General features: G+C 37.1%; 1 protein-coding gene across 7 annotated transcripts in view; it reads left to right on the top strand.

Moving 5' to 3' along the window:
• c2cd5 (C2 calcium dependent domain containing 5) overlaps positions 1-16,130 on the top strand; it is a 45,552-nt gene that overhangs the window by 9,272 nt on the left and 20,150 nt on the right. For 5 of the 7 annotated variants that reach the window (XM_082181757.1, XM_082181758.1, XM_082181760.1 and 2 more), the window contains exons 9-12: positions 2,160-2,360; positions 3,891-3,979; positions 4,965-5,073; positions 15,785-15,899. In XM_082181757.1, the coding sequence (XP_082037883.1) occupies positions 2,160-2,360; positions 3,891-3,979; positions 4,965-5,073; positions 15,785-15,899 (514 nt within the window). The remainder of the gene's footprint in view (positions 1-2,159; positions 2,361-3,890; positions 3,980-4,964; positions 5,074-15,784; positions 15,900-16,130) is intronic. The other 2 variants (XM_082181762.1, XM_082181761.1) reach the window with 1 other exon arrangement.

Raw genomic sequence — 16,130 nt, 5'->3', positions numbered from 1 at the left:
AAATTATATATTTTTTTATCTTTCCGTGGATGCAACCTGCTCACATTTATGCTAAATCCTCGGTTTGTTATGCAAAATAGGTCACTTATTATTTGTTTCATGCTGAACCAAGGAGCTTATATTTTTACAGTAAGGTTAAATTTTAAAAGTGATAGGTCAACCAAAAATTAAAGTTCTGTCATTTACTCACCCTCATGTCGTTCCAAACCTGTATGACATTATTTCCTTTTGTGTAACACAAAAAAAGGATATTTTGAGAATTTTTGTCCATACTATGGAAATCAATGGGGTCCAATGTTGTTTTGTTTCCCAACATTCTTCATAATATCTTCCTTTGTGTTCCGCAGAAGAAAGTAATTCGATATATTTCAATCGAAAAAGAAGAATGAACTGATGTGACGTCATTTCGAACATAATCAGGCCGAAACAAAGTTCATTTTGGGAGTTTGAAACTCCGGCTGCAAAACACATTTGTACTATCATTGGTCCGTGGCGATTACGTAATAGGTAGGTGTGCGCGGAGGCTCCGCCTTCTTTCACGCTGAAATCTTTTCTAGTTCATTTGGCCTGTTCAGTCGGTCGAGGTCAGACGTCCGTGAGTGAAAACGTGAACACATTGGAGAGCTGCTTTATAGTAGAAAATGAAGTTGTATTTCTGATGAAACGAGACACTGACACTGTTTTTCATGTTTAAAATAATAAAGCTGCTTGATTTTAAGCAATCTATTGTATAAAATGCTATATAAATAACATAACGTAACTTTACTAGAGTGCCGAATTGCAGAGCTCGTGCAAACGTATCCATGTTGATATGATCAGGTGCTTTTCTTATGCTTTATTTAAAAAATGCTTGCCGTTTTCAATTTGTATGTGTTTGTTTTGTTATTGAGAGGAAAGTGTGCAGCACATATTTACATATTCATCTTAACTCAGCTCTCAGCAATCTAGGCGGCGTCGGATGTCCACTAACAGTATATCGCTGGTCACGTATTTCGAACTTCATTTTACCTCAACTTTGCCGTGAGTATATCGGGGCCTTAAATGATGACAGAATTATAATTTTTGGATGGACTTTCGCTTTAACATGAGGCCTCTGAAGAGAGGTATTTTGTAAAGTAGATAATTGGGTGATCATGTGCTTGATTACAACAATGCTAGCACAGATAGTCTGTGTAAATGAGTCAGTGTTTTTCTGAAGGTTTCACAACTTAAATAAGAAGCAAAGATAAGGTGCGGATTTTTCTTGCAGACACCCTAATTTACAGAAACCTGATGATCTAAATTCATTCAACACTATCTTTTCTTTTTTTATTGTAAGATGACTATAAAGTTTTTAAAACTTTTCCTCTTAAATCACTTTAAGCATCCTGTGAAAGAGTAAGCAAACAATCACTTGTTAATGTGCACAAGAAACAAAAGGGCACGGTGTATTTATAAATATTGTGTATATTTTATCTTCATCATTTTCTCTCCTCTGTTGTTCATCCTTTATAAGTTTTACATCAAAAACATTGTAATTTATGAAATGTTGCTGTATCCTAGTCTTTTAGTGTTTTCGTCTGAAATGCAAGAATCTCTTTAAGCAGATTTACCTGAAGTGTAGAATTATATTTTCTACATTTTGAAATAAAATGTTTTGAAAAGGTTTGAACTTCATATTCACCCACATATGAAAATGTTATTTTCTCACCCTCATGTCGTTCTATGTTTCCATTCAACAATAGTTTATGGTGACCATGTCTGTCAAGCTAAAAAGAAAATCACCATTAGAAAACATAAAAGCATAATTTTTGTAGTCCATATGACTAATCAAAGTCTTCTCAAGAGATGAGACAGCTTTGTATGAGGAGTGTAATGATGAATAATGATGATTCACAGAGGTAGTCGAAGTCAAGTCAAAAATCTGAAAGGGACTACAAAAGTCATTCTGACAGAAGTTTAAGTTTTGGATGAAACAACCTGCTGGAAATAAAATCCTGGGTAACCTGTGACTTTCTGACCTTTTATTTTATTTTATTAAATTTTTTTTACCTCTTATCAGTTTGCAGTTCCTCTTTCTTTTTACATTTCAGTCACCCACCCCCCTTATTTTTTTCTCATGTGTTGCCTTCATACCATCCTCCCCAAACTCTCCTTCTCTCTCATTCTTTCTCTGTCAGCGAGGATATTTCTGTCTCCCAGTACTCCCGCCCTTGAGTCTGAATCATCTTCCCTCCCCTCTGTCCATCTGCCCCATCACTTTCGGCCAGGGATGGCCTCCTGGAGTTCAGCTCCTCCCCCACTCCATGTCAGCCAATCAGACACAGCCATGCTGAGAAAGAGCGTGTCTTTCAGTGAGGAACTGCTGCTGGCGGCCTCTGGTAGGACACACTCACTGCTGCCCCTATGGCCTTTGACCCTTGGTGCAGGGATTGCATCCAGTGTGACCACACCAACCGCTGTGCTGCCCCCTGGCAGAATAACATGCCTGTCTCTCATTTGCCCACATTTTCCACAAATGCACTCTGCGTGCTTATGATAGAGCAGTGTGGTTTCATTTCTTTTGAGCACTCTGATTTAACAAAACCCCACTTGCATGTTTTTTCAGCCTGACTGGAAGTTAGATTCCTCCGCCAATGGAAGAGCAAACAAGAAAAGCAAATCTCTGGCCCTCAGTCATCTGTCTGGTTCCATAAAATCTAATTTCCTAGTGCCTGGGCTCTGAGCTTGTGTGTCTGAAACTGTTTGTTAATTGTTTTAATCTGTCCAAATGTGATGATTAGATAAAGTTTCCCAGCTAGTGAATGAGTTGAAATTGCTTGTGATGAATGTTATATCTTAAATGTCTTAGGAGTCTCTGAATGTTTTCTAGGGGTTCATATTTGTTTTTTTAAGTGTTAATCCAACTAATGTAATTATACAATTTTTAGAATGTAAAGTTTGTCTTGTGTTTTCAAAATGGATGTGAACATATTCAATTCTTTATATTAGACCGCTGCTCTACCTAGTAGAGTGTTGAAAGTCACTAATTGGCTATCAAGGCTATGTGCACCAAATTAATTATACTACCGTTCAAAAGTTTGGGGTCAGTACGAATTTATTTATTTAGTTAAAGAAATTATATTTATATTAATGTTTCTTGAGCAGAAAATCACCGTATTAAAATGATTTCTGAAGGATCATGTGACACTGAAGACTGGAGTAATGATGCTGAAAACTGCTTTAACGTCACAGGAATAAATCACATTTTAAAATATATTACAATAGAAAACAGTTTGAAACTGTAACATTTCACAATATTACTGTTTTACTGTATTTTCTTTTTGTATTAAATAAATGCAATCTTGGTGATCATAAGACTTCTTTCTAAAATCTTGTCGATTCCAAAACTTTTGAACGGTAGTGTTTGTTAACTATTTTTGCATGCAAATAATTTATTTATTCAGGTATTCTGGTCAAACCTTTATATATAAAAATAGGTTATTATATAAAAAAAGTTATATATGCTCCACAGCAATTGGAATATTCCTGTATGCATGTTCTTTTCCTACTTTGACAACAGCACACAAAAGTTAAATAAATAACTAAATGTAGGCCATGAGGCTCTTTTATATCAGTTTCCTTTTCGCTTGAAAAATGTTTCCTCTTTTAAATAACATATACAGATATATATGAGTAATTTGTTTACATGACAAGAATTCAGAATAATATTACTAGAATTACTAATAAATGCTATTTTAATTCATATAAGATTATTTTTCTGCATGTAAACAGTCATAGTTACACAGAAGAGGTGAATGTACAGTATGTGAGTGCATGAGATATTGTAACATTGTTTATTTGGTTTTGAAGTGAAGTATTGTTTGCCATCTTTCATTTCCCCTGAATTTCGCTCTCTTCTCCACCAACAGGAATGGGAAGTGGCGGCAGTGCAGGGAAGGAGGCGGGGCCTCTTAAAGCTCTTCTGAGGCAGCAGACCCAATCAGCGCTGGAGCAGAGAGTAAGACAAAGACAATATATTCACATGTATTTATATATTCACGATCACAAAAGACTGGTGATTATGAGAATTATGTTTCTCCAATCTTTCGCTCTCTCACTTGGATTCCAGGGGGTTTCATCATCCTCTGAAGCATTTGTTAGGACAGGGGTATGTCTGGAGAGGGCATGCCGAATGTTTCTGGTTGTAGAATCTTTCGTTTATCTTGTTTCCCATACTCCTCCCTGTTTGAGAACTTTGAACTGGAAGACCTGCATCTCTTCTACTGTCCTATTGACATCATTATCAAACCAATGGCACATTAGTATTGTGACAATTGGTTTGGGCGTTATGTGGTTATGCACCCATTTACATGGAGAATGTTCTAGAACCTCTGACAGGTGCTAGGAAGCTCTCATGTTTACCTGTACGTCACAGTTTTGCTGTGATCTTTGTCTGATTTTGTTCCAGGGGTTACATGTCTTGTGAAATAATGATTAATGTAGCCTAAATGAAGAGTTTTTGAAGCCTGTGTCTTTACACTCATATCATATGGATGAGAAAAAAAACAGGTTCTGGTAACAATTTTGTTCAGGCTTTTTATCAGGACTCGAATATTCATTATGCATTTGAGTGGTACGTAAGTTAAGTAAATATAAGGGCCTCCATATGCGTTTATATGCATCTAAACTGAGGACCACTGTTTAAACCACTTGCATCGACTGAAAGTCCTGATGAATTGCACTCCGCAGAGTTGTTAGCCAGTTAAACAGCCTAGTGTCTGAATCTCTGTATCTCTGCATGAGTCTCGTGTTGAAATTTCTAAATATCGACAATGTAATGGCACGACCCGCAGGTTTCAATTTCTGTGCTGTAAAAAATCTTCAGTTGTGTGTGAAGATTTCATTACAGAAGTTCACCTGTCTTCATGACATTTGCTAGAATGCCAGTGGGTCACCTGGGTCCGTTCTGTATGACCCCTCCATCACCGTTCTGTGTGTTTCAGGAATACCCTTTCTTCACGTTGACCTCCTTCCCACCTGGATTTCTCCTCCACTTGGGGGGCGTAGTCAGTGCACGCTCAGTAAAGCTTCTGGATCGAATTCACAACCCAGGTAAGATGGCTCGTATTACACAGGCACAAACATAAACAAATACCTGCAACACACCAAATATATGATACATTAACATAATTTCAAACAACAAAACTTTACTATAGTAAGTACTAGGGCTGGGTTGAGAATATTGATTTCTCGATTTTAATCGATTAGCCAATATTGATGCTCGAGTCCCCTAGAATCAATCTTTTTAGTCTATGCTGTTTTCAGTTTATGCGTGAACAAATCTTCACTAAACATTATTTGTAGCACACCTCCCATCCAATAAATCACAATAGGCTTTGTGTTTTATTTTGATATGAGATAGTCTCAGTCAATTTAATTACAAAATTCAAACAATAAATACCACTTTGGTGCGCTTTAATGTGACAGATTGCCGTAGCCGCCTCAGTTTAAGTGAAGTGACTCAGCAGAGCTTAAGTGAACCAATCGTCTCTTCCTCTTTACTACTAGTTAGCCTACAGCATGAAATAAACACAGAAGGTTTGTTGAAAAATACAGTGCAACCCACTGTAATATTGCATCACTCAGTGTTTCAACCGTGGAAAGATGTCTATAAAACAACAGACAATATGTCTTGTAATGTAGCATTTACCTCAATATAGCCATTCAGTGTCCATAGTTTGTTAGTCAGCTAGAAAAAATAGCTCTGGACAGAAGCATTTTACTTATTTTATACACTATATTACACACACACACATAATACTATGTATGTTTGAATAAATACGTTATTTATTTGTTAAATACGTTATTTATACGTTATTTGAATATATACGTTACAAATCAGTTATTAATTTTAACCTTTAATATTAATGTAGCAGGTTTCCTGTATAGTTTACTACATTAGTTGAGAGAATTTTCCTTGAACAATTGACATTATACTGAACCTGACCTATATCCAAATAAATTAATATAAAATGAAATCGAATCGAGATCAGAATTGAATCACAAGCTTGTGAATTGAAATTGAATTGTGAAATTTGTGTTAGTACCCAGCCCTAGTAAGAACACATACAGCAGGTGTATTCGTGAGGCAGTTTGGAAGTGTGCATGTTGTGTGCATGGCTTTCGTTGTATTTACAATTTCAGTTCGTTGTGCAGTATATGTTCTGCATCACGTGCACCATTTTCTTGGCCTTACGTTTGTCCTCTCTAGCAGGGCCTGAATTTCGTTTTGGAAAATGGGGGGAATTCCCCCCTTAGGTGACTTAGGTGGGTTGGGGGGCATTTTTTAATTACAATTATTTCATCTAAATCCTAAATGTATTTGTGTTTTTACAAGGAGGTACATGTTTCACGCAATAGCTTACACACAGCACAAGTAAGCTTGGTTTTACAAACAGTCAGTTAACAGTACAATAACAACAAATAAATCACAAGCTGTAGCACAAATAAATACAATAGAATAGAATAAGGATAAAGAAAGTTTTTTTTAGGTAGGTCTAACATTAGTATTCAGGTACAGAACTGTTTACGTTCACTGAAGACATAACCGACTTTGTTTGTATGGATGGTCACCAAGACGGGCATCTTGACATGGTCATTTAAGCGCAAAAAGCTTCGAAAAAGAACTCTGTACTTTATGTGGGCGCACTTTGGATGCAACTCTCAGAGAGTGTACAAGTACCGAAAACTTTAAAATCGCTTGAATGTTTAAATTGGCAAAATGTGATGTGGGCAAGTAATAATTCCGACTATCCCGAAATGCGTGCTAAAATGTTGTATCGCACCTTGCAGCTGGCTTGTAGTGCAGATCCAATGTGCTTATGTGAAGCGACTTCCCCCCTCATAAGATACAGAGTGACCGAGAGAGCGAGCGAGGGTGAGAAAGAAGACGGCAAACTGCTGAATCATTGATTTGATCTGATATTCAGTGTGGATTAATTTACTCATCTAACCTTACGGGAAGTTCCCGCGCTGTAAGTGTGTAACCTGTGGGAATGAGTAAAACTACCCGCAAACCCATGCCGAAATTCAGGCCCTGTCCAGCATTTAATGCTCTATTACTCTTCTTTGCTTATAGAAGATTTTGAGACATCCATCTCCCCTGAACATTATTTTTGCCTGTTGCATTTTTTCACATGCACAAAGAATTACTTTTTGTAAACCTGCACATACCCTTTCTAATCTGTACTAACATTGCATTATAGAGGATGTAAATATTGGCATTGATGCAATTTAAAAATTCTAATTAAATATTTCAATTTCCATCACTGAAGGAACGTTCTGGCAAGGTTCTCTGCGTTCTCATGGGCACTTTAATCACAGCTGTAGAAAACGCAAATGCTATCTGAATTTACAGTTGTGTACCACCATTTGTACCACCACGTCTTTAGACTTCAGAGAGTTTGTAGTGCTGTTGTACTCACATGATTCCTCCAGTGCATAATTATGAATCAGACCAAAATAATAATATTGAATTCATGGTGCATTGCATAAAAAAAATTATTCTTGTCAGGGCGAATTTTTACATCCTTGTTGCATGATACTTTCTGTATATAATCTCCTTTCTTTTTTATCTACCCAATTTTTTTTTCTAGCATAATTCTCATTCACTCTATCATCAGTATGACCGTACCTTTTGTCACCTTTTGTAAGGCTGCCCACTGCAGTGATCTCTGATCATTTGTTTAAAACTTGCATGTATTCAAGCTTCAAGCTAACCAAGCTGAGCCATTACCTACTAATTTACATTTCAAATGCTGACATGTTTCCAAATTAGGTGTCATACAGAGAAACTATTATATTGTTAGTGGAGTGTAATTAAAAGGCAGAAAACTTTAAGCTCTAGAGTGCAGAAGGGTATCTGTTGCTTTTTTTCTTAATTATAACGTATAGATGACTACAAACACCCACAATTTTCATTTAACAAAATGCAACTGATATGCATCTACAACTACATCTGTGTATGAAAGTTTTAACTGTGTGTGTGTGTGCGCATTAATTAAAGCATGGTTTGGTTGAAGGAGCTGCTCATGTAGTTTTTATTGTAGATGTGCTGATTTAGAGCTTCTGACATAGTGCTGCTGCTGCATGCTTCTCTCTCTCTCTCTCTCTCTCTCTCTCTCTCTCTTCCTTCACCTCTTTTTCCCTTGATTCTCTATATTATTCCTCTCTGTGATTCTGTCCATCTCTTCTCTCTTGCTCTCGTTCTCGTGGCCACCCTCTCAGATAACTTTTGTCTGACTTTGCAGTTCCTGTGGAGTGGTGTTGTCCAGTGTTGTGTTCTTGTTTGTAGTTGGTGTTTGGTTTTCTTTTTCTTTTCTGCTCTCTTTCTTTCTCTCTCTCTTTCTCTCTCTTTCTCTCTCTTTCTCTCTCTCTCTATCTCTCTCTCTCTCTCTCTCTCTCTCTCTCTCTCTCTCTCTCTCTCTCTCTCTCTCTCTTTCTCTCTTTCTTTCTCTCTTTTTCTCTCCACTCTTTTAACCGATCTACTAATGTGGCGATTTGGCTCAGCCTTGGGTAACACCAGATCATACAAACTGCTAGACTGGAATAGTTTCACTGCAGGTACTACCCTACCCTCAGTCCTGCTTTACACACACACACACGCGCACACACACACTTATACGCAGCCCCTGGCAGCTCAGCTGTTATGTAATTATCTAATGATTGAATATATATTATCAGGTTCTATGTAGTATTGCGTTTTGAATATATTCCATTAGTAAATAATACAGTGATAATGCTTAAATTGATAGTTTACCCAATAATGGAAATTCTGTCATTATTTACTCACCCTGTTTTTCAAACACATATGATTTTCTTTCTTCTGAGGAACACCAAAAGAGTTGTCCAGCCGAATGTCCATGCTCTCCTTAAAATTAAATAGTAACCAGAATTCACTGAAAATCCTTCAGACTTGGCATATAAAGACATATTGCAGTAGGTTTCGCACCAGGTAGTTATAGGAACTTAAAAAATGTCACTAGCCTCACCACAAACAAGTAATAAATAAAATAAAATAGGCCTAGTTATTATTTTCTGTGTTTTTTGACCCATGTAAGGTTATGGCACCAAAAATTACTAGCCTAACTTAAATTTCAAAAATTGTTAAAGACAAGTAAACAGTCAGTAATAAAATAAGAACAAATAATACAATTACGAGCAATAGCACAAATAAATACAATAGAACAAACAGGTTTTTTAGTTTGGTCTAACAGTAGTTTTCATGTACAGAAATTGAATAAAGTAATCAAATGTAAAATAAAGTTGCATAATATTCACTGTATAAATTAAATATAGATTAATCATTATTAAAGTTACAAAAGCTGTTCAGTCAAGAGCCATGAGCGTTTTTTCTTTGACTTGTTTGATTAAAGGGCCCCTATTATGCTATTTTAAAGTTTCCTAATGTTGTTGTGGAGTCTCCTACAACATGTTTACATGCATCGAAGGTTAAAAAAACTGTTTAATTTCCTCATAATATACATTTGCACATCATCACATTTTCACTGACTCTCAAACGACTCGTCAAATGAATCAATCTCTCTAAATCCCGCCTTTCCGCGATATGCTCTGCTCTGATTGGCCAGACAGCTCAGTCTGTTGTGATTGGCCCTACCGTGTACAGCGCGTCGAAAACAAAACCGCCCATTGCCATAACAACGTCAGCTCTGCGTGTCCTGAGGCTTCCTACACCGTAAACTAAACACAGTAATGAACAATGACGTTGATTTTACCATATCAATGCGAGCGCGAGTCCGATGATGAAACATTGGAAGAACTGTTATTCAACCCGAACCTCCATCGCAAGGACGACTCGAGTAGGACTCAGTGTTTCTCAGTGATACACTACTCAGTTTGACCTACATTGTATTAGGGGTGGAACGGTACACAGAAGTCACAGTTCGGTTCATACCTCGGTTCAGACATCACGGTTCGGTACGAGTTCGGTACAATGGAGGGAAAAGCAAAACAAAAATGCAGAAGGCTTGTGCATGTCTCAGGCTGTACCACCAAAGGAAAATAAATTACTTAAGCCTTGTATTTTTTAAATAAGTTTTATTAATAAAGTAAAGGCATAGAACAAGTTTATTTGTAGTGCACTGACAATAGTTTTATATAATTAGTTTATTAATTAAATGAATAAAAAGACAAAAAGACCTTGAGATATGTTTGGCAATTGTACCTGAATGAATTGAAAATTAATTTGCTACATTTCAGATTAATATATTTGTTTACCTTAAAATTTTAATTAACAGTAACTTAAACACTTTGCAGTTTGAATGATGTCCTGTATAAACAAAATGACGGAGTATGTTTTTGTTTCCACTGTTCGATCGTGCCCGCGCCTCACACACACACGCACACACATGTAAGTAAATACTTTTCGATCGCGCCCGCGCCCCTCGCGGGATGTTGGGATGAGATGTTGCAGCTGTAATTCCTCACCATCAGCATTAACAAGTGCATGTCCATCAACAAACTGATTATTTTACTTGTACTAATTTATTTACAGAGTATTTTTCTAATATATTGCGGTGAACACATGGAAACTGTATCAATAACAGTGCATGTATACAGTATACATTAGCCAAGCTCTAGAGTGAATGATCTGATGTAACATAAACGTTGGTCAAACAAATATTTCCTCAAAGTAGTGAGAACCACAGACAATATGCATTAACAGACACAGTTATAGGTAATCGTGGTCCACAACTGATTAGCAGAAGTATTTCAGTAAGACAGTGATAACGTGAGTTAGCAGGAGACCTAAGTTACACAATATAAAACTCAAAACTAAGTTTTTTGTACACCATCTTTCAAGAGCAAGCGGTTTGTGAATGCGGTATTGAACTTTGAGATTTGAGAAGCAGTCTTCAGTAAAATAAAGGGAACACAGCAAAAGTTTAGGATTATTCTGCTGTGATATCGTGGTAAAGATGAATTTTAACCACTGATTCTTCACATGCTCGTCCTTGGGCAGTGAAAAAAAACTGGCTTTACCTTCACATTGTAGAGCACAGCATCTTCTCGACATGATGCTATCCAGTATCCAAAGGAATCAGCTGTTGGTTTGAGGTTCAAGTTTTCCCTGGTGTCTGCACGTGCAATAAGTGGGCGGGCAATATTGTAATGTTTCGTCTTGACGCCACAACGAAAAGGCTTATGACTCTTTGAAAAACAATTCATTTCATTGACTTAGAGTCGACTCTTACTTTTGAAAGACAATAACTTTATATACGGTGCACTTTCAGATTTAAAACTTTGCAGGATGTTTTCATTCTCTTAGAGCTATGTTACACACTACGTGAAAGGTCATTTTCAAAAATCCATAAAAGGGGCCCTTTAACGTTAAAAATGCAGGCAGCAGCAGGAATATTAGGCTGCTGTCACTTTAAGACCTAATGCAGAGATCCAGTATACTGTTTTTCTATTCTACTGCACTACTCTTCCATTGTTTGTCAATGTAAACACAAGCTAGACGCAGTTTAAATGTTGCGCTTGCGGCTTTTGCTGCGTTTCGCGCATTACACTGCATCCTAAAAACGTGGCGCTCAAGTTAAAACAAGTTCAACAAGTTCCGAGCATCGTTCACGCTGGCCCCAGGCCATCGGGCAGTCCTTACAAGTTATGCGCTTATATGCTACATATCATCGAGGCTAAGACTATAACACAATGTGCCTGGACATCTTTCGCTGTTTTTCACATTCGTGGAGTAAATACATGTTAACTTTGTATTTACAAGGCTTGAAAAAAACGTGTGTTGGTGTTTAAGGCAACTTTCGCTCAAGTCACTGGTACTGTAGTTCCTATTGTGCTGGGTTTGACCCTACTCTGAAGTAGGAGCTAACTCAGTCTCCCCAAAATATGTTCCTATAATTAAAATTATTACCAGTTCCTGGGTGCGAACCCGACAAAAAGCAGGTGCTTCCGCCAAGACAGTAGTTTTTTATTGAATTAGACTGATTCATTCCATTGAATGCAAGAGAAGATTGTAGGAAATTCATAGATGTTTCGAACAACATGAGAGTAAATAAATGACAACGTTTTAAAATTAGGTGAACTTTTCCTTTAATATGTGTTAAATATTTCTATGCCATGCATATTCAAAATCTTTGCTCATTGATTTTTGTCAAGAGCGATTACAAATACATTTAAAATAAATAAAATGTGTAAAAATAATCATTTATGCTTATGTTCTAGTCTTTACACATAAAATCTTAAATATACACAGACTCAATTCATATAAACTAATGCTTTTTCTCATTAGTGAGTGTTGCATGAGCTGCCATGCGCTGTGCTTCTGAATGAACGTGTGTCGGGCAGCTGTTGCATGCTTTAGCTGGATGCGTGGCTGTTCTCTGCTCTGGCCGATCATTCCTTGATCTGCTCTGACTGCGCTTCACCTGACCCCTTACCCAGCGTCCACTGCTCCCTGATCACATGACCACTTGATCTGCCAATCCAGAGAAGTGTACTTAGGCAATGTTCTATTTTCAGTCATGAGACAATGAGATTGTCTCATGACCTCAATGTGCTTGGCAGTGCTGGTTCCTCTGTGGTCATTGTTGCTTCCTTTACTGAAGTAAAAAGGATTCATACATTATGGATTATGATTGTGCCAGCTGATGTGTTCTAATGATATTGATTTGTAGTTATTGTCTGGGTTCGTACTTTTCAGTAGGGGATTTTTAAAATGTATTTAAAGACGTTTGGTTTCTTGACTGAATAATTTTGATGAATTTTTTGGTGTTTTTGTGAAAAAGTTTAATATTGCTCAGGAACTGGAACAGCTGGCAGCAGAGTCCAAAATGAATAATCTATAATAAATTTTTTGGTAAAAATCGGTATTGGTGAGTAAATAGAAATAGTCTGACCTTCCTTATGCAAACCACGTACACAAAACATATAGACCTGGTTTCACAGACAGGGCTTAGATAAAGCCAGGATTAGGCCTTTAGTTCAATTAGGACATTTAGGCCCAATCCCAATTCTATTTTATACCCCTACGCCTACCCCTACCCTTGCCCCTTGAAACAGAGTGGCAAGGCGTAGGGGTGAAAATATTCCCCTAAGAAATGGGACACCACTACAGTTTGCTGGTGGATCAGTTTATGGTATGTATGATGGCTGCAAAGACGTTTTGTTGCAATTTTAACGTAACGTTAGCTCATCGTCAGCGTCATGTGTCATGTTGCAAAAAGCACGAAACTGTAAGCATTGTTCGTTTATATCATGTTCACATATAACCGCAAAAAAACTATGCGTTCATAGCAGACGTACGGTAAAAGATAAGGCAATTCGCTGCCACAATTACATTCACCAGTTATCAGACATGAAAATATGTTGCAGGACTATCGTTAGCGAACTTCAGCGATTTTTTTTTTGTGTGCAAATGTTTCTTTGAAGAACATGAACATAAATATGAACACAAGATTGAATGTAACATAAAGCAAATTATTATTTGTCGTTAAAATATTTATTAATGCCAAAAATTCTTTCATATATGAGTTTCCTTTTTCGCTTGGGCAGCCATGTTGCCTCTGTAGCCGGTGTATGCAGGGACATCTCTCATACCCCTTCGTTTGAAGTGTTGTCCCGAAAAATCTTCGTTTGAAGGGCTATCTGGCCCTTCCCCCTACCCCTACCCCTCCAACCATAAGAGAATCGAGACAACCCTACCCCTGCACGTGAACGCGCAAAACAGAGGGGTGGGGGAAAGTGAAGGGGTAAGGGTTAGAATTGGGATTGGGCCTTAAGTAGCCTTTTTAAACATGCCTTAGAAAAAAAACAGTACTGGTGTGCATCTTGAGACAAAACTTGCTTTCAGTTAAAACCGCGTAAACATGCATTTTAGTCTGAGACTTGGCTTACACCTTGTCTGTGAAACTGAGGCATAAACCGTTTGTCACAAATGGAAGTGAAAACCCCCCCTGCTTAATAATGCCATTGTCATAGGTATACAAAAACGTAATTTAAATTAATTTATAAAGTAATATAATAATATAATTTAATATAATCAAATTCTTGGCCTGAAGGCATATTTATTGGCCAGTAGTTTTTATCTGCCATTGGCAGAGGTGGCAAAAAGTTACATTGGAGCTCTGGCAGATGCACTTTTTCAATGACTACAGAGCGATTTTTTATATATATATATATATATATATATATATATTGTCACAAAAGCAATTGGACACTTGGATAGTTTAGAAGAAAGTTCATTTTTGTATAATTTGAATGCTTGTATAATATGTGTATATTTTTAATGCTCAGTTACTAGTCAGGTTGCAAGTGATTTGAATCATATTATACCAGTGGTAAGGTGAGCATCAGACCATTATTTATTTTTTGCACTTTTGCTTCTGATCTCTTATACGCTGTTCACTTTTCTTTTTACTGTTACCGTTCAAACTCCCTCCTGCTGTGGGCTGTTTATCCAGAATATGATGGAGTTTGTCCTCCTTTGGGAAGCATGACTGCACTAGCAGGGGAATGCTCTGCCTCATAAAAGCTGTCAGTCAGGAGAATGGCAAATCATACCACTGTCCTCTTCATCTTCACCATCACTATCGTCTTCCTCATTCCCTCTGCCCTCTCCTAGTATGTGGTTAACAGGCAGGGGAGTTTGCTTCGGTGAAAACCCCTTGCTCTCAGAGAGCGTGAGCACCTGTGCGTCCATGTGTGAGTGTGTGTGTGTGAGAGAGAATAGATCAGGTACTAGCCTTGTTAGCTTTAGTGCATGGTTTGCTCTGAGGACAATTTTGATATATACGTTTTGCACAACTTAATTAATTAAACATGTCTGAAGCGGTTTTAAGGCCTTTTTCACACCAATGCTCAACCAGCTTCTTAATTACGTATTGTTTTTTCCCCTGATGCATAACCAAACTCTATACAGGAAAAAAAAGCGATTTTCTAGGATGCTATGTCGAATATTTCCTTTAATAATGGTGAGGAACAGGTCTAAAGGCCCATTCACACCAAGAACAATAACTATTTAAGTGTCCACACATTATGTAAAGTTTTGTTTATTCTAAGCGCATGCTCCAGTTTTGTAGTCTGCTGCTTTAAATGCTTGAGCTCTATAAAGTCGGGTCTATTTTGATTGGCTGTCAATGTATTTAACACTTCTCAGCTAGAAAAAAATCACTCCAACGGATTCCAACAATATTGTTATTGTTAGTTGTGGTGTGGACTTCAATTCTCATAAAATTAGAATGATTATTATTTAAACTATATAGTTATCGTCATTGGTGGGAATGGGCCTTAATGCTTCTGACAATCAGATTTTTTGGGGGGGATAAACACCGTTCTAGAATGGGAATCAACCATTACATTTAACATATTATTGATATAGAGCAGGGTTTCCCAAACTGGGGTTTGTAAGTTGATAAAAAAGCTAATAGATACAATAAATGAATTATGAAAACACTTAATAAAAACAAAACACTTAATAAAAAGATCAAATATTTTGTTTACCTGCATGTCATATGAACAATAACCGACATCAGAGAACCATAAACATGCAAATGTTTTGTTATTATTGAAAAATTAATTAAAAATCTCAGGGTAAATACTAGACAAAAAGTTTGGGAATCCCTGATATGGACAATAATATTAAATTAATAAATACGTGGAAGTGCAAAATTGCAATTTGTGCCAGATTGCATTGAATTACCAGCTAACATGGCTAGTATGCTGTTAATGCAAGAGGAGTGTTAATGTGCCAACGTTGTACGTGATGTTGTAAATATGTTTGTTTCAGACGAGCCGGAGACACGGGATGCGTGGTGGGAAGAGATCCGTCAGGAAATAAAGTCTCATACCAAAGCTCTTGGCTGCCACGCTGTGGTGGGGTACAGCGAGTCCACCAGCATCTGGTACTTAAGAAACACACACACACAGACACAACTCTTTTCAAACAGTGCATCTCAACTTATTTGACTCCAAGGCCTCAAATTGTCCACATCAATATTTGAAAATACCTCATTATTTTCAGATGTTTGTGATTTACTGGATAAGGATTGATTTTTAGAACTTGGCATAAGTAGAGAAATCTAGAAATTAACATTTTAAAATAAGACTTCGATTTAAAATGAGCCCAGGCCCTT

Source organism: Leuciscus leuciscus (assembly GCF_965113295.1).
Source record: "Leuciscus leuciscus genome assembly, chromosome: 10".
In the NCBI taxonomy this organism is placed as follows: Eukaryota; Metazoa; Chordata; class Actinopteri; order Cypriniformes; family Leuciscidae; genus Leuciscus; species Leuciscus leuciscus.
Note: the sequence above shows the minus strand (reverse complement) of the source record. Positions and strands in the feature narration are given on the sequence as shown.